The 21,103-nt window shown below is 35.6% G+C and overlaps 1 protein-coding gene across 6 annotated transcripts in view; it reads left to right on the forward strand.

The window, feature by feature from the left end:
• Positions 1–4,007: 4,007 nt before the first annotated feature.
• Positions 4,008–21,103, forward strand: part of LOC138709163 (uncharacterized) — a 128,128-nt gene continuing 111,032 nt past the window's right edge. For 2 of the 6 annotated variants that reach the window (XM_069839713.1, XM_069839718.1), the window contains exons 1-2: positions 4,011–4,360; positions 7,156–8,453. In XM_069839713.1, the coding sequence (XP_069695814.1) occupies positions 4,300–4,360; positions 7,156–8,453 (1,359 nt within the window). In that variant the 5' untranslated portion in view covers positions 4,011–4,299. Of the gene's footprint in view, positions 4,361–7,155; positions 8,454–21,103 lie in introns of all 6 variants that reach the window. The other 4 variants (XM_069839714.1, XM_069839715.1, XM_069839717.1 and 1 more) reach the window with 3 other exon arrangements.

A 21,103-nucleotide genomic window follows, 5' to 3' on the forward strand; every position in this document is an offset into this window, starting at 1 on the left:
CAAAGATCTGTAAAATATCGTAGACTCTCAAATGTGATCAGATCTGATAGCTCTGGTGATAAAACACGTAAACATCTCTATGTTTTCCGACAAGAGTGGTTGGACTTTTGTATAGGTAGGTTAGGTTAGTTGGGGTTAGTTCTGGTTACGTTAAGTTAGGTTAATTTATATTAGCTTATTAATTACATCAAAATGATGGGTTCCTACTTTCCAACGAGTCAACATTTCTTTTATCACAAATTTATACTATTTTTCAACTTTTTTTGTGGTCATTTTGGTAAATTTGTATATATTTTTTACATATGATGTGATATTTTTACTTATAACTTTCGACTCAGTCATTTCCGGACCATGGTTCCGTATCTCAAATTGATACATGTGCCCTTCGCCATCATCCCTGAAAGATTGTATCACCGCCTCGGAAACACCCTGTATATACTGTTATAAATGTATTGCTGTTGAATGTGTGGATTGATAGGTGGAAATAATTAGTGCAATAAAATTGTCAGTAATGTTTGTGTCCCTAATTTTTACTTACGAAAGTTGACAAGCCTAAGTACTAGGAGAAAATAAATAAACATTGTTAAAATGAGTTCAAAAGAGGATTCAGATATTCAAAATGCCGCAAATTCTGCATTTGAATGTTTATAACAAATTGTGAACATATTGTTGTTAATGTTTATAATAAATAAAATCAATTCCATTTTATTTAAATTAATGTGTGGTTCGCATTATGCAACTAGTTAGGTAATAGCAGTATCATTACCTAACTAGTTGCGTAATACAGTAGAAGTATCATTGGCTAAGTAGTTGTGTAATAGAAGTATCATTACCTAACTAGTTGCGTAATGAATGTGTTTACAACATTTTTATTAGCGATGTGCAGTCCACTTTACATATCAAAGTGAATAAAATTGTTTACATTTTAAAACTAGAAGAAAATATATTACATACAGTAATTCAAATTCTGAAATAGGTAAGAAAATTAACAAAAAAATATTTATAATTATGTCTTCATGTAGGCCTAATATTAATATCAAGTTATATTTTTTCTTTAAATTTGATTTATTGTATTTTTTTAAATAGGGGCGTATATACTCTGTGTTCCTTCCCTGAATAGACCTCTGACCGCTGTTATTTAAAAATGAAACACAAAATTTCATACCGGTCCGGTATATCTGTTTGAAGTCCGTACCATATAATTTTTATGAAACAATGAGAAAACTGCCCTCTATAAATTTAACTTGATATAGCTGGGATATGAACCAGGTCTTTGGCGTCGAAAGTCGATGGTTTGACCTTTCTAATAATATGTATAAATGTACAATCTTAACAGAGTACTTCTCACTAAAAAATACTGAATTATTGTATCGGAGGAAACGAGATAAAGTTTATAATACTTAATTTTGTCACTGATTAACGTTATACCTTCTTTACTGTGTTAATATTATAAAGATTACCTGGTTGATTAATTTCGACGTGGTGTCCGCCGTTGTCCGAAGCCTAGTGAGGTCCAGCGCTATCTTCTGGTTTCGTAGCTTTTGCATTTATCCTGCCTTAGTTTCGTATTAACCAATAAAATAAAATATTCACTCTTATGTTGTTCACAATATTGTAATTAGGGCAAAGTTTGGAGACAAAAGAGTTACGGTACATGACACCAGACAAATTGTAAATCCAGCATAAACATACAAGGACTCTTAGTTTTCATCATGTAACTATGTAATATTATAAACGAACGAGAAGCATTTAAACAAAATTTCTAGTAAGTTCAAATTTATAAAAAACTAGATTCTCACATCGATCTAAGATTGAAGTATATCCCTGATGTTTATATCTAGTGTCTGTTCAGTACGAGCGTCAACTTGTTAGCATGAGTAACGACTGAGCAGTAATAGAAGTGAATCCATTGCGATTCTTGTTTTTTTTTTTTTAATTCAATTCTGAGTTTAGTACATGCCTTTGTTAGATTCTATCTAGAGCATTACAAATTCGTTTTTCTCTTTTTGTGAATTACGTACTGTAATTATTTTGTGTAACAATTCCAAATATCGCAACTTCTGATAACTCAGTTACATTTCATACACATTTTGTAAGTTTGTATAGTTTGCAATTTGATATGTGTTCCTATATATTGGTCTTGTAAATTACCACTCATGTTTTTCAGTTGGTGATTGTTCAACGACACTTTATCAAATACGGTGTGATTCAGTGTCCATAGAATTGGTGATAGAGAGATAAGGCCGATGATTAGCCATGCGATTACCTTCGCCTTATAGTTGGAAAAAATCCATCAGGTACTCGGCTCCAGCGGGAATCGAACCCACGCCCGAGCGCAGTTCCGAATCCGCGTAGACATACGTGTCTACTACTTGAGCTACACTGGTGACCGCCACTCATGTTACCTTTTGCATATTAATATAAAATGAAACATGTTTTGCGAATAATACGTGCTCTTCCTATGTCTATATAAGCTTTCAACTACTGCCTGTTTATTAACTCGATCGACGTCAGTGAATTAGATTTAAGGTATGGAACACTCTCCTACTGTATGTTATATTACATTTTCCAATCCCTCTGCCGACTTCAATCTGTTGCGTCAAATCTTTCGGAACGTGTAACATTTCCTTCGTGCGAAAGAATTCCAAGGTCACGTTTCCAGGCAAATGTGCTCGATCACATTCGATTATAACCAGATTCTTCAGTGTAATCAGGACTTACAACGATCATTGATGCGGTTTCAATTCTTGTATGTTACTTTAATTTAAATTTATAGAGCAAGGTGTAAAGAAAGGGCTTAAGTTACTAATAAATGTGATTTTTACAGACCTTTTGTTCTGTATACGATCTTGTACACGCATCAGCTTTCATTGAGTGCAGTTAGGTCTAAAATGCCGTGTCCCATGCATTTACTTTCACCCTTATGTAGGAGTACATAAGGTCGATTTTTCAGTGTCTTGGCAACCTTCCCAAACAATGTGGAAGTGTGCAGTTTTTGTACTAAATCCTTCGGGGCTGTTGACGCTACAAGATACGGTTGGGTCGTTCCAAACACTATTCGTGCGCATGAGCCTAGATTATATATAGTGTATCCATGCAAATAACTACAGTAGCAATTAATGTCAAAAATAAGAGAGGAGGTTATACTAAAAGATATTCCAGCTTGCATTATTTGTATGCTATTTTCGGATTATTACGAATAGTTAATAATGTCAGTGTGAAAACTAATTGCTGAAATTAATAACAATTTAGCGTACTTCACTATGTTTCAAATTTGCTATATACTGTGCCATAATTATGATTAATTATAAATTTAAAAAAAAGGGGAATGAATATGAACGTGTTAATTTACCTTTTAAAAAACCTTTTGTCATACTAGCTTAACGAAACTGTGCTTGCACTTCTTTCTGTACATATTCTTGTCGCCATATTAGCACTCTTTAGAAAATCAAAATGGCGGCCCTAAATATTTTTCTTTGCAACGCTTTTAGTGGATAATTATATTGAAGGATAGTCCCAGCAAAATAGAAATGGCTTAGTTCTTTATTTGTCTTGTTAAATATTCTATTGAATATGCATATAATTTCAGATAATTTCAAGGTTATATTTACTATATTGGATTGCAGGCTAATAGAAGGCTAATAAACAAGGTTGTAAATATAAACACTAAAGTTAGGTATATTAAGTTAATAAAAGTTTCGAGGCATGAAATAGCTTTTTTTTTTCTAATTATGTGAAAATATGGTATAGTGTTTCATTTTTTGAAATACGAAAATAAAACATTGTTTAAAACTTGTAATTAAACATATGAAATCAAAATTAATTTATTTGCATACATTTATGAAAGACCTTGGAAATGTATGTTGTAGCCTCCATGCGAGGTACATAAAATTTATCGTGACGTCACCACAATGATGGCGTAGTCTTTTTGTTGCAGCCACATGGCAAGCTGTGATTGGCCAGTATCTTGCAATGACCGCCATTTGACGAGAATGACTCACAGGTGGAGAAAAACGGGTATTGAGAAAATGGATGCCCTGTATGCGAGGCTAGGTGGGGCATTTCCCTTTGGCTTTCAAATCGAAGGGAAGAAATGTGTGACGTTCTATACATGAATAGAAAAAAGTGGGAATCGGTATTCGTACGGTAACTTTGTTATGTGTTGTGTTATCGTGTAAGATTTACACAAAATGTCTCGTAGGAGAGTAGAGGTAGCTGTTTTATGCTATTACTCTTTATAAATGTACAGTCGCTCTCCTCATTTCAATTGTTACATGGCTGAAGCAACGTGAAAGTATAATGGCGTTACCCTCGGTTGCCGCCTTACCAAGCAGTGCGAAGCCAACAACAACATTACCAGGTAAGATTACTTAAATAACCAAGTATTATTGTTAATACAAGCAAGGAAAATCAGTAATTGATTATTGGTTACTAATCTGACTTTAACAGACGTCACTGAGCAATTTATGTGCATAGGTAGTTTCCCAATTAAGTTTCGTTGGTCATGTAGGCCTATTCACCTCGAAAAAAATGTGATAATGTTAGTCTTGGTATGAGCGAACGTCAATTTATTAACTCACTTTAATATTATGTGAACATCAGTTTTAGAAAAAAAGTTTCATGTTGATGTATTGACAAGTTGAGAACACAATAATTCTCAAAACATTGACCCCATTATTAGATGTGTGATCTTGCCATAAAAACTGCAACATCTGTCAAATAAAACGAATTCAAATTTTATTGCTATGGATTTGGATCTGAACTTTAATTTGAGGTTATATATGGAAAACATAGGATGAAAATTACATTGGCGGACAATATTGTACGGCAGTGAATATTTTTCTGAGAGATGTGACACATTTCTGTTTTTAACCTCTATTTCATATAATTATAATTCAAACGTATTTCAAGTGGCTTTAAACCTTGTACGAAATTATGTTTGCCTGCAATCTAAATTGAATTTTAAACACATTAACCTTACAACAGATACCATTTTTACTTTAATAACGAATCTCAACTCTAACCTCATTTAACATTGTCATTGACGTCTGATGTAGGCCTGTTTAATGCAACCTGCATTTTAAAACTTTTGGTTGAAGAACCATCGTAAGTTGTTAGTGATAAATGAATTTAACGATTCTTTGTCTTTATTGTAATTTAATATTTATTAAGTTACAATGCATGTTTGACAACATTTGTTAGGTTACCATATTTTCCTTTATAAGCTTATTGCATGTATGTGTATACTACATCCATTCATATATTGCACATTCTACACTGGAAAGCTTCAGTGTTTACTTTCTTGTTACGAAACACAATTACAGTGAACACATTTTACGTTGCAGTATAAGTTCTTCCTATGGTTAAAATACCACACGAATAAGCTATAATTAAATGATTTTGTTAAAGCATATTTCTACATATTAATTAAACCCTGATGTTCTTAACATTTAGAACTTACTATAAAATTAAAGTTCAGTACAAAATCATGTACAACTTCTAAAGCGGATTAGCGTACCGTGTTAGAAAAGTTATAGCTTTCCCTCTAGCAGGAGGCCTTTGCCCTTCACGGTACACAATAGGCTATATCTTTATCTTTAAGATTGCATGCGGTGTACAATTTCATACACTGCACATTAGACGGTGCAAAGTGATTTTTACAGCGCAATATGTATTTTGTGATGATTAATGCACTCGAATCTTATTATTTAATTAGGATTAAATTATTTTCTCTTTAAGGGTTAACTTTTGTTAACTGTCGGACTAATGGAGCGTTAACTGGTGTTAGTCTAGGTTAAGCTAATTTAAATATAGTTTTGCTTAACTTTACTTGTATTAGTTTGATTTAAAGTTTATTTGGATTAATGGTGAATCTTCGATCTCGCTACGCATAACACACGGTAGAAAAAACTTACTTAAATCATTGAAAATAAACTCAGAATTGTAGCACACCACTCTGTATATCTACCTATCCCACCCCAAATAACCTTAGTTTTTTTTACCCGGCCGATGATTTTCCCAGACATTTTACACGAAATTATGGGGTTTCTATAGTACGCGACACTAGGTTTTTTGACGAAAAATTTGAAAAAAAAAAAAAAATTTTCAAAGAGAAGGTAGTTTGGAATGTGAAGAATTCATATGGGACGTCATTTGACTTGAAAACAAGTTAGAAAATAGATAAAAATTGGAAAGAATTTATTAGTGTAGTTAACCTAAAATAGATTATTTAACACGTGAAATAAAGAGGTAGAACATTTCAAAATGAACACGAAACGCACATTTCACTTCACTTAGTACATGCAGGATGTACCAAAACCTAAACTAACATAACCTGTCGTAGATTGCTATATGCAAGGCATACCAAAAGCGTAAACTAAACTAACCTAACCTAACAGATTCGTATATGCAGGACATAAAGAAAGCGTAAACAAACCTAACCTGTCAGATTCCCGCACCGTATAACTTAGGAAAATGCAAGTTGGAAGTTTCAGTGTCGCGTGCTATAGAAAAGCCGAAAGTCTTACTTGACCCGGTGGTACCACCATTATAGCCTATTGCACTATGCTTGACAGCACTCCTTTCTTTGGTCCAGGCCAAATCATTTTGTGTGCTTATGTGCCAAGAAACGTATATGCAAGGCATACCGAAAGCCTAAATTAACCAAACCTAACCTGTCACTGATCCTCGAGTTTACGGAAACTCGCTTAAATTATTTATTTTTCCAGATATCTGTAATTTGTAAAGTTATATCATCTCTCAGTTTCATTTTATAATGAAGTAGGTAATGCAATACAAATCAGACGCCAGTTCCGTGTTGTGTGTGCGTAGAGAAATCGAAGATTCACTGAATGGAATTAGTTATGTTTATCTTAGTGTAGTTCAGATTAACGTAGTAAGACTATTTTTACAATTTAGCATTTTTTTTCTCGATGTTTGACGTAGGTACTCATTGTTGTCATTACATTGGAGTTGCGCACTCCATGAAGGCCGTCCTACTGAATGTGAAATTTTCATCAAAATATTTTCTCACGAATTTTCTGCTTCTCCGTATACACAACTGTGCTTCATACCGTGCAAATTGGCTAAGTGCAGTATTTACCTTTTTCCAGTAAGTTGTGGATTCTACAATTGATAATTCCTTACTTTGTTTAGGCCTCGGTAACGTGACGATTAAACAAGAGAGGCCAGATGAGGCTGAAATCCGAGAATTGGCAGCCAAAATGGTGGAAGCAAATAAGGCGAAGATGGCTTCCAATGCAGCCCGTCCTGTTGGACAAGGCGGCCAAATGCAGCAACACATTGTTCAACCAGGACAGCCGGGGATAATGAACTTCCTCACACGAGGACCTAATGGTCAGAATAAAATTAGTGACAAGGATAAAAAATCTGGAGCAGGGGCTGATCCTGATAAAAAACCGCCATGTGATGAAGATAGTGTGAGAGGGAGGTTTGGTTGGGTAACACTTGGTAAATGTCATATCCCTTTTATCTTCCGCTATGGTGAAAAATATTGTGCGGTGCGGATGGTAGAAATGAAACTTCTTAATAAGTACCTGAATTATCTGCATTCAGACATCTATAGTTGCACCTGTATTCGTAGTTATTACATTACGGATCCTGAAGCAAGACTTCTGAATGAGGTAAACGTGAGACATTGTGAAAGTCAATTTGGACGTGAACCTTTCACATCTAAAGACCTCGTTGTGCGATTACAGGATGCGGGAGAGTTTTACAACTTTCTGGATGTCTGTTACAACAAACTACTACTCAGCTCAAGCAATCCGAAGGATAAGTGTGGATTTATTCGAATAAATGGTGAGTCAGTGGTTCCGTACACTGTGAGAGATGGATTTAAATATGTTCCACTTTTCTATTTTGAGGGCGAGACAGATAATTTGAAACTTAAAGCAGAGAAATTGGAAGGTTGGGACCTGGCATATCTGAAATTTTGTTGTAAAGTGCAAGGGATTCGCAATGAACTATTCGCCAGTGAGACATGTTCCGTTATTAGTTTGAGTGATATTAAAAGCTACTTTCCACCAGGGACTGTGTTTGAAGATTATTGGCCAAGTAAAGTGGTAGATTCGCAGCTTCTACTAGCGAGCAATAAAGGTAGTACAGCTGTAACGAGTGCGGGAATGTGGACCAAGCAGCCTGGTTTGCCGCCGACGCAGCAACATTCCGTCGTCGCCAGTACCACTCTTCACCATCAGGTGGCACCGGGTAACAAAGTAGTGACCACTCTTTCCCAACCTGCAGCACAACAACGGACAGCACCCCTTTCTGCCCCTGTGGCACCTCCAGTCAATATGAGTGCTGCAGCAGCTGTTCAGGCCGTCTGCAATGGTTGGGCAGGTCTTGTTGGTGGACAGCCAGCATTTCAGCCAGGGATGGTACCACAGCCTGGACAAGTTATCCGAATGTCGCAGCCACCAATCTCTATGCATAATGTAAGTTCTACTTTGCTTCTTTTATTTCTTTTCAACTGCATATTATATAGCCTATAGCCTATCTATATTTAAAACATTGTTGGTTATTGGTTTGTAGGTCTTCTAGCTCATTTCTTGTCTTCATAAACATCATGTGCAATTTATTTTCACAATCAAAGTAATTTATAATAGCATTTCAGCATGATTTGAACAGAACATACACATGCACTGGATTATTCATCTATGTTTTGTTTATGTTCATTGCCAGTGTTACACCAATACAATATGAAATGAACAGATGAGCTTCCAACAAGCATGCTATACTTACTGTTTTTGTTGCATTTCAGTCTTTAAACACTCTGTTTTGACAAGTTGAATGGGTGACAAGAGTAAAAATATTGGTACAAGGTTAGTGGTGAAATAACCCTCACTGTATGTAAATCTTATGGCAATGTCCAGTCAGAAGTCCGATTACCCATCTTAAGGTTCTCCTTCCTGAGAAAGCCCTCCTTTCCAAGCTAGAAGTGTTTAGTGCTTCTCCAATAAGGAGTTTTGTCTGTCTCATAACTGATACAGATATCCAGGCTCCTAGTAAACCCCATCCTCAGTTTCTCCTCTAGAGCCTGTTTGATTATACACTTAGAATGCAAGCACAAAGTTCCGGGCCATAGCATTGGATGGTAGTTCCAAATTTGGACATAAGTTGGCTTCTTCATTGCCTTACACTCCACTGTGTCCTAGGACCCAAATGAGTTGTACATTATGTCTTCTGGATAAGGTTTCATTTCAAGGGTAATTCTGCATTCTTCAACCAGTCTGGAATTGACTCTGTCTACGCTTACTTAGCACACCCAGCGCAGCCTGGCTATTCAAACAAATGTAGATGGTATTCATGCATTGACATCTATTTACGTTTTCCTGAGCACAAGCTGATACCGCAAACACTTCATCTTGGAAAACCTTAGTATACTGACCAAGTTCTATCTAGCCCTAGGTGTTACTATACAAATTCCTGCTCCAGTACTGCTCTTAGTTCTGAAGCCATCAGCGAACCGTACTAGACTATCAAGTGGGATCTGGTTAAGGTAATCAGTCTGCCCTATCAGGATCAGTGCAAATAGGAGGATTTACATATTGAGCAGAAGTCATACTGTCATGTCTCATGCAGAATGCACCATCAGCAGGGAATTGACAGAATTGATGGTAGTTAACTAGAGCCTAGATGTTGTTTCATTTTGCTTGTTGACTTCCGAGAAAGTGTATATGTTAGCTATAGATTGGGAATTGGCAACCATATAAAAATGTAATCCTTCCCTTGTTCCCTTTGTATTCCCATATGTGAATTAATTTCATATTTAGAATTAGCTGACACTAACTTATGTACCATATTTTTAAATCAATCATACAATCCCTGGTAATTTCCTGGTAGGTTATTTGTGAATTTTCGAAAAATTAAGCAAACGAGGAGTTGCACTTCATCATACTTTATATGTAAGAAGGATTTGATTATCTTTAAAACTCATTTCTGTTACCCTAAACTTTAATGAAGTATTCACTAATGATACTTGACATTTATATAGTAACCTAAAACTTGAAATCCGCAATTATTTGATTTTAAATTCCCATTTGTTATGCTCCAGAAAAATGATATGCATGTCTCTCTGAAAGAAAGTTTTGGTAGTAGAAATTGTGCAAAAATGTAGCCTACTCTCTACACAAATGGTCCCGCGCTGTGGCGTCGTGGTCTAAGGCATCCTGCCTAGGACTTGTGTTATGGAATGCGCTCTGGTTTGAGTCCTCTTGAGGGAAGAAAGTTTCTCATGAAATTTCGGCCAGTGTTTGGGACCGGTGCCCACCAGCATCGTGATGCACTTGGGGAGCTACGATAGGTCGCGAAAATCTGGTTTCACAAACCAGCTATAACACCACACAATACCTCCATTCTGGTTGAATGATCGTCCACCTCTGCTTCAGCATGTGGACGTGAGGCTAGCAGCCGGTGGTTGGTCTTGGCCCTTCATGGACTATAGCTTCTTCTTCTTCTTCTTCTTCTTCTTCTTCTTCTTCTTCTTCTTCTTCAACTTCCCTAGTATACCACTATCGTGGTGTTAGGGGATTTCCTTGGATCCATCTACTATATTATACTCTATCTTCTGTCAATCTATTTAACTGGCTCCATGTCTTTCCTCTCTTAGATGCTGTTCGTTTTATTTCTTCTTCCCATGTTGTCCTTGGTCTTCCTACTGGATTTCTTCCTATGGGTCTTGCTTCCATGAACTGGCGTAGTTTCCTATCTAGATCCATCCTTTTAACATGTCCAAACCATGACAGTTGTTTATCTTCTATTGTCTTTTGGATTGATTGTATTCTTAAATCTTCTCTTATCCTTTCATTTCTTACTCTAACTCTTCGTGTTTTCTTTACAATTCTTCTCAAACTTTTCATTTGAATTGCATTTATTATACTTGTATCACTGTTAGCCATCGTCCAGCTTTCACTGCCATACGTAAGGATTGGTTCTATTACTGTTTTATACATTCCTGTTTTAGTTTTCTTTTCTACTTTGGACTGTAGTGCCATGGATTTTTTATTCTGTACAAATGTAGAGTGTAAGTAACAGAGATTGTAAGTACTATTTTTATCATTTTTTAAGTGGTTGTCGGAACATGTTGTAGGCCTACATGTGAAGTCCAATAAGCTACAAAAGTCATGTGTTGAAATTCAAAGTAGTATAATAGTGTGATATAATAGGTATACATTCACAGATGTCACCAGTAGTAGATGATTTGTAGCAATCAGTATACTAATCATGGCCACCTCAATGTTGATTGCTACAGCTTTGGATGTAGAAAAATGTTTTTTTGTCTCCTGAAAAATTTTGTTCCATTCCAGGACTGCCAAGTGTCAGCTTTTTCTAAGGTTCGTCAGCTTGTCAGTGTGCGGTACCAGTTTTTGAGCTTTTTTCACAGTGCTGTACCAGATTCTATTTTGTATCATTTGATTCATTTCAGTTTTCAATTTAAACTTTTATAGAGACTTCTAAACTCATTTAATGATCCCATGACAAGTTTATTTAGGCTACCCTTTTTCCAGCATAGGATATTGCATGTGTTTAATTCTTTCAATTTGACTCTGCAGAAAGTCGCCATGTATATCTAGCCAATATTATTTAAAAGATTTGAAGGCTGATTTTCTGTATAAATTGTTCTGTCAGTTGTAAAAACTGATGCACTATCTGATCTAATCTTACAAGTGTAATATGAATAGAGCTAATCAGCTAAAAAATTCTGAGTTGTTTATTGGTTTGATACTCGGAAGACTAATAGATGATGGAAGTATTCGAGTCAGTCAAGCCAATACTTCTTTTGAGGGAGTGAGGGCTTTCTTTTCTACTTCCATCAAGTGTTTTCAAGTGATTTACCATTCAATGATGATGATGTTTGTAATAGTACATTTGTCACCTGTAAAATAATAGGGAAAGTAACTCTGTTGAAGTTCATTGTTTTTTAAATAGATATAAAGATGATCTTCCCTTCCCAGATGATAATATATGAATTGTTTGTATAGGCTATGATCAGTTTATCTTTACAAAAATGTAAACAGATCTAACAAACAATTCCCCCAGTTCCGATTCTGAGGAAGTGTGGAACAATCTTTACAAAGAATTGAACTGTACTGGCAGTCCAAAATATGACAAGGTATGCAAAGTTGTGCAATTTGTTATAACATTCCCACACAGTAATGCAACAGAAGAGAGTTTTTAGTTTAAACAGATAAAATAAAACTCAGTTTTGCTCCTCGATGAAGATAGACATACTCTCTCCTTCATCGTAGGTTGCAAATTAAACTATGAGGGGAAAGTGCCATAAACAAGTGTTTGGTGAAAAATATTTTAATAAAGCCAGATGTGCTACTGACGAGTATACGGTAATAAAAATAATTCTTAGTGATCTGACTGTATATGTTGTATTTTTCACTTTTTCAAAGCTGAATAATTTGTTATTGTGTGTGTATGATAATTTATTTACTTGTAATAATTTTTCTTACGAAATTATTAGTGGTGTCAGATTTTCTTGTCAGCTTTTTTTGAATACCATTTTACAGCTTATTTCAAAATTTTAATTTGGCAGCCCTGCAGTTCACTGTAGGCTAAACTTTTGTTGTTTACGCTCTTCAGTTTTGCTTTGAAGTTTTACAGTTTTAATAATGGAAAGAGGAGAAAGAAAGATTCTTGTTCTGAAAGAATTTGTGTGCATCTATAGTGAGATGGTAGAATAATAGAGGATGCAAAACAAGTTGAACCATTGAGTTACTCTAATTCAGAGTGTTCACTGTTATCCAAGATTAGGTCATGGTAATACCGTCTGTAACATTAAGTGAACTCCACAGCTACAGCAAAATTGATTCTCAGCAGTCTTCTTGTCGTCAGAATGTCAAACTAGAGCACATGGTCAGATTTCGCCCATACACAACTTTAACTTCATCCAGGATTGGCAAGTTTTGACCATTGAGTAATTTTAACCAGATTTGATAGACTTGGTTAAAAGTAATTTCTAGCCACAAAAGTGACCAAAATGGTCAAATGACAAAACTGATACTTAAGTTTAGAATTAATTAAAAACGAACACTTGGAAACAATGGCTTACACTTAAGTATTTAATCTAACATCCAAATTTAGCTGACATGAATAACATAACTGAATGAAGAAAACAGTACCTACTTACAATTATTAATTTCACTTATTACCATATTTTAAATAAACAAGATGTGTTGATAGTTTAGGCTAATGTAGATACCTAAGTTATACTTCGTTTCATAATGTCTGACAGGAGAAGTAAACATTGCCGGTAGAGGAGGAGAGAAGTATAATTGCTATTCAACCAATGGCAGATATCTCATTCCATGCTTGTCTTGAAGTTGGGTGGCCTGAAGCTTCCTACCCCTGCCCAACTTCAAGACAAGAGTGGAATGAGACTTCTGCCATTGGTTGAATAGCAATTATACTTCTCTCCTCCTCTGCCAGCAATGTTTACTTCTCCTGTCAGACATTATGGAACGAAGTATAAGTAGAATTTACAAATACCTTCTTGCTTTTACATTTATATTCGCATTTAGTGGCATATATTCTGGTTTCTGCAAATCTGTTTTATTTAATAGCTTGTAACATGCAACTAACAATAATTCAGTAGACAACATTGGTCAATATGGCAGACATCGAGGATCAGTGACAGGTTAGTTTTGGTTTGTTCAGGCTTTGGGTATGCCTATCATAAAAGCGTATATGCAAGGCATACTAAAACCTGAACAAAGCAAACCTAATCTGTCACTGATCCTCGATGATTCTATCAAAAAAAAAAAAAATAATAATAATGTAATATGCAAGGCATACCGAAAACCTGAACAAAGCAAACCTAATCTGTCACTGATACTCGATGATGTCATTGATGTCTGTCATTATTGACCAACATTTTCTATGGAATTATTCAACCAACTTAGTAGCTGCTTCTAACCCTAAGTGGTTTCTTAATTTATTTTATACAAAGCTGAAATTTTAGAAGATATGTGCAATGTATCCGGAACTTGCAGTACATTACATTTATGTAATGAAGCAAAAAATTCACAAATTCACTGTCAATGTTTTTGTTTCTTTTCACAGATTTCCACTAAGTAATCAATGTCAACTTTGTCTTTCACTTGTGAAGTAAAATAATTATATGTAACTAAGTTAACTTAGCGTAGTAGGCCTACATTAAAATGGTAAATTATGTAGCCTACAATATTTTACTCATTTTGACTAGTTTTGACCACATTGGGCCAGTTTAACCAATTTTGACTAATACTGTCCTGGTCAGTACTAAAATTTTATGGCTTTTTGGCAACCATGATATCATTTCTGGTACACATACTGTATTGGTGTAAGTTTAATTTTGTTTATTTGAGGAGACATGATGTGATGGTTTCATTGATGCCTCCTTTTCGTTGTTGGGCAATGAGAGGATCATGATAGGCATTATAGTCATTTTTTAATTTGTATTCAAGAAAGAAAACCTCTAGAATTTCATAGTATATTCACTTAATGTTCTTTGCATGCATATGAAATATAATCTGTAGGCCAATCTTCAGTGGTTAAAGCTGATAGAATGAGAGAAAAAAATTGTAATTTTATTAAAGATATCTTGAGCATCAATTTGTATTGGATTGAAGTTACGATACTGGAAATATCACGAAGTTCGATATTTGTATATGTAGGTAATATCCTTAAAGTTTCTATTGAAAGGGTAGTGTGGGTCATATCCACATGCACTTTTATGTCAGTCATGTGCCTATTGTATTCGGGGAAATACTAGCTATTCGAGTTTCACCTTTCAATACAATATTTTGTGTTGTTAGTCCTTGTGTGACAAGATTGCATGAACAGTAGTGCATTTTTAATTTTAAAACTGAGTAGGACTATCAGTAATTTTTACTTAAAGAAAGTTGATGGCGTTTATTGTTAATATACAGGATTATTACACTTACCTCAAGTTTTTTCTTAATGGATACAGAATCATTTCTGAGACAATTTTTGAACTGGTTATTTAATGAGACTATATCAGCTATGCAGTTATTTAGCGATATTGAGATTGGTGATAGTTGTTATTTTGTCGAGATGAGCTGAAGAATTCTCCAGGAGATTACGTGAAGTTCGTCTTGCAGTTGGAGGACATGTGATCAGATTATCAGCTCAAGCAGGATCCTAACCCCACAGCTTCACAGCAAGAATTCTGTCACTACCCATAGTGGCCTCCAAGATCAGTTAAAGATTGCAGTCATGAAGTAAATTGAAGAATGGACATAAATTAATAGATAGACCTAGCCTTAATGTTGAACGATATGAGTTAGAATTCTTTTTAGTTAGAATATTATACTTATAAGGTCTAATCTGTGCGGGGGAAAAAAAGGATTATGAGCCATGAAATGATGTCGGGAAAATGTGGGCGCTTCAGAGAAACCTGTCTCACCACTGTTGGAGAATGGTAAAATTAAAATGAAGTGAGACTAGGTAGATTAATTTTGAATATTTGAGGTTCAGTTGGTTATTACACTTGCATTAAACATTTTTTGGCCATCATAAATTATTGTACTTAGACATAGGAGGATTGGAACCCAGATCTCTGATGAGGAAAGCCAATAATACGTTTTGATTTGTCTTAAAGTAAACTTAGGTCTATACAAGACAGTGGTTGATGGGTTTAAGAAGGTTGTATTTTTTGTGTTCTGCTTAGGAACTGAGATTAGTCTCTTATCTTCAGGTAGAAAGTAACATAATTGAAGCAGTGTGATTAAAAACCATTCAAGTCCATTTTTGGCCAAAATTGAGATATTTATACAACCAGCTACTTCGTTTTGTTTGCCGTCCATTAAGTTAAAGAACCATTCAAGAACGTAATTTTAAGTAGCACTTTTCCATGAATTGTGTATATAACCATTCAAGTCCACGCGGGGAATCAGGTTCTCGCTAGAGGTGTCTTGCAGTTGAGCGGGAAAGAAGCTGTTAGTTGTGAGACATTTGTGGTGTGAAGATCTGGAATTCATTCCTCCAAATCATTAATCCAGATCTCTTTTCAATCGTCTGGCAGCAGGTGAAGAAAATGGCAATAACAATGAGAGTGAAACAGGGTTGGGATTCTGAGTAGTAAAACACACAAAAAACATAAAAACGATTGATATAATATTGTATTTCGATAATAGCATTATTATTGTTTTATTATAGACTGCATCAAGTGAAGAAAATGACAAATACTAGTGAGAGTGATGCAGAGAGCTAGAAAACTGATTTGTGAAAGATATTAGAAAATCAAATTTAAAAGTTATAAGAGTGGATTGGAACAAACTGATTGATATCCTGAAGAATATAAGTGTGGATTGGAAAGACAGGAGGCTGTTCAGTAACCTATATATGAAACGAGTCAAAGCCAGGATAGGACAAGAAATGTCTGAAGGAAATGAAATAGGGAGAAGAGTATGACAAGGATGCCCCTTATCTTCCACCCTGTTCAACATCTACTTAGAGGTTTGGGTGAAGAATATTTTCAGAACATGAGAGGGATAAAAGTAGAAGGAGGAGGAGGAAGAAGAAGAAGAAGAAGAAGAAGAAAGTGCATAAGATTTGCTGATGATTGTTAGCAGAAGAGGAGATGATATTAAGGGATATGCTACTGGAGCTGAATAAGAGCTGTGAGCAGTATAGGATGAAGATAAATGCAAACAAGACGAAGAGCATGGTTGTCGGAAGAAAAATAAAGAAGGTAAACTTGCGAATTCTAAATGAGGCTGTAGAGCAAGTGGACAGCTTCAAATACTTGGGATGTTTTATAAGCAGTAACATGAGCCGCAGCAAGGAAGTCAAAAGGAGGATAGCAACGCAAAGGAAGCTTTTAATAGAAAAAGGAGCATCTTCTGCGGACCTCTGGAAAAAGAACTAAGGAAGAGACTAATGAAGTGTTTTTTGTGGAGTGTGGCATTGTATCGGGCAGAAACATGGACAGTACAACAAAATGAAGAGAAACGAATAGAAACATTTGAAATGTGGATATGGAGAAGAATGGAGTGTTTGAAGTGGACAGACAGAATAAGAAATGATGTTGTGTTGGAAAGAGTGGGTGAAGAAAGAATTAGGCTGAAACTAATCAGAAAGAGAAAATGGAATTGGTTGGATCACTGGCTGAGAAGAAACTGCCTACTGAAGGATGCACTGGAAGGAATTGTGAATGGGAGAAAGTTCAGGGCAGAAGAAGATATCAGATGATAGACGACATTAAAATTTGTGGATCATATGTGGAGACTAAAAAGCAGAAAATAGGAAAGTTTGGAGAATGATGGGTTTACAGTGAAAGACCTGTCCATGGACAGAACTCTTATGAATATGTATGTAAGTAGAACTATTTCTAATGATAACAGTATTTATTATTATTGTGATTATTGTTATTGTTATTATTATTATTATTATTATTATTAATTTGAATTATTTGGGTCATTCAGAGTAAAATGTATAGAAAAAGTTTTCGTATTAAGATTTTATGTGAAGGCGACGACAGTGATTTTGAGGGGAGGGATTCTGAGTAGTGAAACATATTTAAAACAAACCTGAAAAATAATAAATGCATTTTTATTAACAAATATTATTATTAATCTCATTCAGATGAAACTTGCAGAAAAATGTATAAGTATTAGGGCATTTTTGTCAATAAAATAATTATCATAAGTATTTCAGTGATTGAGATCAATAACCACTCATCTTTTGCAGATTTCAAATTAATTTTTGGATATTTCCACAAGTGTGATGACTGTAAAAACTGGTGTACTACTTTGTCTTGATCTCTAATTTAACCAGAAAAAATTACATGAAAAAATAATAATTAGCTAAGAAATAAAGTTGTTTGCAATTTTCTCGAAACTTGTGTAAATGGACTTGAATGGTTATTGATCTCACTGCTTCAATTACATATCAGCAGAAAAATGAAGACATGCGAATTTGAAATAGACAGTAGAACAAATGACAGTTTCAAATACTTGGGGTGTACTGTAAGCACTAACATGAGCTGCTGCCAGGAAGTCAAAATGAGGCTAGCAATGGCAAAGGAAGCTTTCAATAGTAAAAGGAGCATCTTCTGCAGACCCGTGGAAAAATAACTAAGAAAAAGGCTAGTGAAATACTTTGCGTGGTGTATGGCATTGTATGGATCACAAACATGGACATTACGACGAAGTGAAGAGAAGCGACTACTGTCTGGCCAGCAGCTCGACACCTCTGAGAGCTGGGGAAGTGAGGGGTAGATTATCAGTCCCGTTAGCTGGGGTAGGGGTGACTGTAGTATTCGTGCAAAAAACACTTGTCTCAACCAGTAGGCCAATGTGTTATATAGCGATAGTGTGGTTCAGTGTGTGTATTTTCATTTTCTCTTTTCTCTTGTATTTATGTGTGATTGTGACTGATTATAAATAAACAGTAAGCTGTATTGAAAGGGTGTAATGTTAAAATGCCGCCAAAAAAGAAGAGTAAATTGATCCATTCGGAAGGCCGTGAAATTATCAGTTCCGTTATTAAGCAGTGTGATGATAAGCTAGGAATAATGCTCTTTCATTTCCTATAAATCAGGCAGCAAAAAGAGCAGCATTATATTGCAATAAATCGGAAACTACTTAAAAATATACGTAAAGAGAATAAATTACAGGAAATAAATTATCCTAATGAACCTCTGTCTACTCCAGGAAAGATACTCAAAACTAGACCACCTCATACGACAATGTAAGTAGATGACTTCGATCAATGTGTCATTCACAGGACTATACAAGACATCTACGTAAAGGAGAAGAAAGTTCCAACCGTGCCGAAACTGCTGCCCATTATTCGACAGAAAATACACTTTCCATGGGGTAAATCATCTCTCGAAACTCTTATGAAGAGGATGGGATTTAAGTGGAAAAAATGTCGAAGTCAACGGAAAGTGTTATTAGAGACACCTGATATTCTGAGTTGGCGGCACGGATATTTAGTTCAAATTCGGCGCTATAGGGAAGTTGGCCGTGAGCTTGTTTACTTGGACGAAAGTTGGATCGACAGTAACTTGACTTTCAGGAGATGTTGGCAAGATGATAGTGATATAGGCATTCATATGGACGTAAATGCCAAAAACAGATTGATCGTTGTTCATGCGGGTAGTAGCAACGGTTTCATTCAAAATGCTGAGTTGATCTATAAGGCAGGTACGTCTACTGGTGACTACCATGGTCAAATGAACAATGTTAATTTCGAGAAGTGGGTTACGGAAAAACTAATTCCAAATCTGAGACTTAACCATGCTTGCTTCACATGGTCATACCGTATTGCGACTACCCCCTTACATGTGTGAACTTAGTGCAATTTAACTCATTTGGGCACAAATGAAGCGCATAGTGCGAGAAAATAATGTTACAGGCGACCTCTCATTACAGGCGCTAAATAATATTGCAAAATATGCAATAGCGTCCATAACGAAAGACTACTGGAAACGCTGCTGTGACCACGTGAAGAAACTGGAGGACTCATATTGGGAAACAGATGGACGACTATCTGATGTTATCGACAGCATTATCATTTCTGGAGACGGTTTCAGCACTGATAGTGATAGTGGGAATAACAGTGATAGTGATGATAGTGATAACTGTGATACAAATGACGATCAGACTTCTTCATTTCTGCGCATGTCGGACCTATCGGATCTAGCAACACTACTTTTGCCATGAGGAATACAATGTGAGGAATATTTTCTATTTAGGTAGTAGCATGCATGTTACACCTCAACATAGCTCTGTCCTTGTCTTACTAGCAGACAGTCGCCGCATTCCAACCAGGGACGCTGAGCTGGTGGTTACACAGTAGAAGCATTTGAAATATCAATATGAAGAAGAATGGAGCATGTGAAATGGATAGAAAAATAAGAAACGAAACTGTGTTGAAAAGAGTGGGTAAAGAAAGAATGATGCTAAAACTGATCAGAAAGGGAAAAAGGAATTGATAGGTCACTGGCTGAAACTGAAGAAACTGTCTGCTGAAAGATGCATTGGAAAGAATGGTGAATGGGAGAAGAGTTTGGAGCAGAAGAAAATATCAGATGATGACATTAAGCCATTTGGATCATATATGGAGATGAAGAGGAAGGCAGAAAATAGGAAAGATTGGAGAAAGCTGGGTTTGCAGTGAAAGACCTGCCCTTGAGCAGGAAACTATGATTGAATGAAGGAATGAAAGTTCTTTCCCTGGGAAGATGTTTGCTTTTGTTTTCTGCATTAATGAAAAGGTGATTGTAGTAGTTTTTCCAAAAGACTTTTCGTATAGGTCTACTGTAAATGTGTCCTACTCATTTCTCTTTGAGTTGTTAAGCAGCTGACATTTTGTTTATATCTGTTGTTGCTATTGTTTTGAAGCACATTTGAAGAAGCATTTAACTTATATCTGCTTGTGGCAGTCTATATAGTGCCTATTATCTTCAGTTTCTCATTGGAAATGTGTGATGACACAATTACAGTCAGAGTGCTTCTGTGTTTTGTTTGGAAAAGAAGGCATGAGTGCAAGATCAGTAGTTGGAGAAATGTGTGAAATGGAAGGTGAAAGGGTGGTCAGTATAGTAGGATGGCATCAAATTTGTTTAAGAATTCAGTGATAAGAGATTAAAATCTTGAAAATAAACCTCGCTCAAGAAGACCACCTATTCTAAAGAATGAGACTATATTCATCAACTGAAAGTGCTGCTCTTTGCCAGTAGCAGTGAACTGTCAGCAAGTGTTGGTGTTTCTAAGGCAGCAGTCTCGTTACCTCCACCAATTTGGGTTTGTATCTGAGTGGTAATGATTAGATCTGCATGAATTGATTCAAGCACAGTTATAGGGAGGAAAAAAAATTGAAATATTAACAATAGAGAAATATTCCAATATGTATCAATAATGGAGAAATAGTGCAGTAATCTCAATGACATAGGAAATTGGAGTACTTTTAGGAAACTTGTCCCACTGCAAATTCCTTTTGGATAGCCTATGCTGGATTTTACACCCGAGTCTCTCTCTAATGAGGAAAATTGATGATACTACTAGGTATTTAGTTCATGGAGTGCTTTCCTACCAACTACAAGGTTATAATCACAGTGGACTATTTG

This window comes from Periplaneta americana, chromosome 11, assembly GCF_040183065.1.
Source record: "Periplaneta americana isolate PAMFEO1 chromosome 11, P.americana_PAMFEO1_priV1, whole genome shotgun sequence".
NCBI classification, from domain to species: Eukaryota; Metazoa; Arthropoda; class Insecta; order Blattodea; family Blattidae; genus Periplaneta; species Periplaneta americana.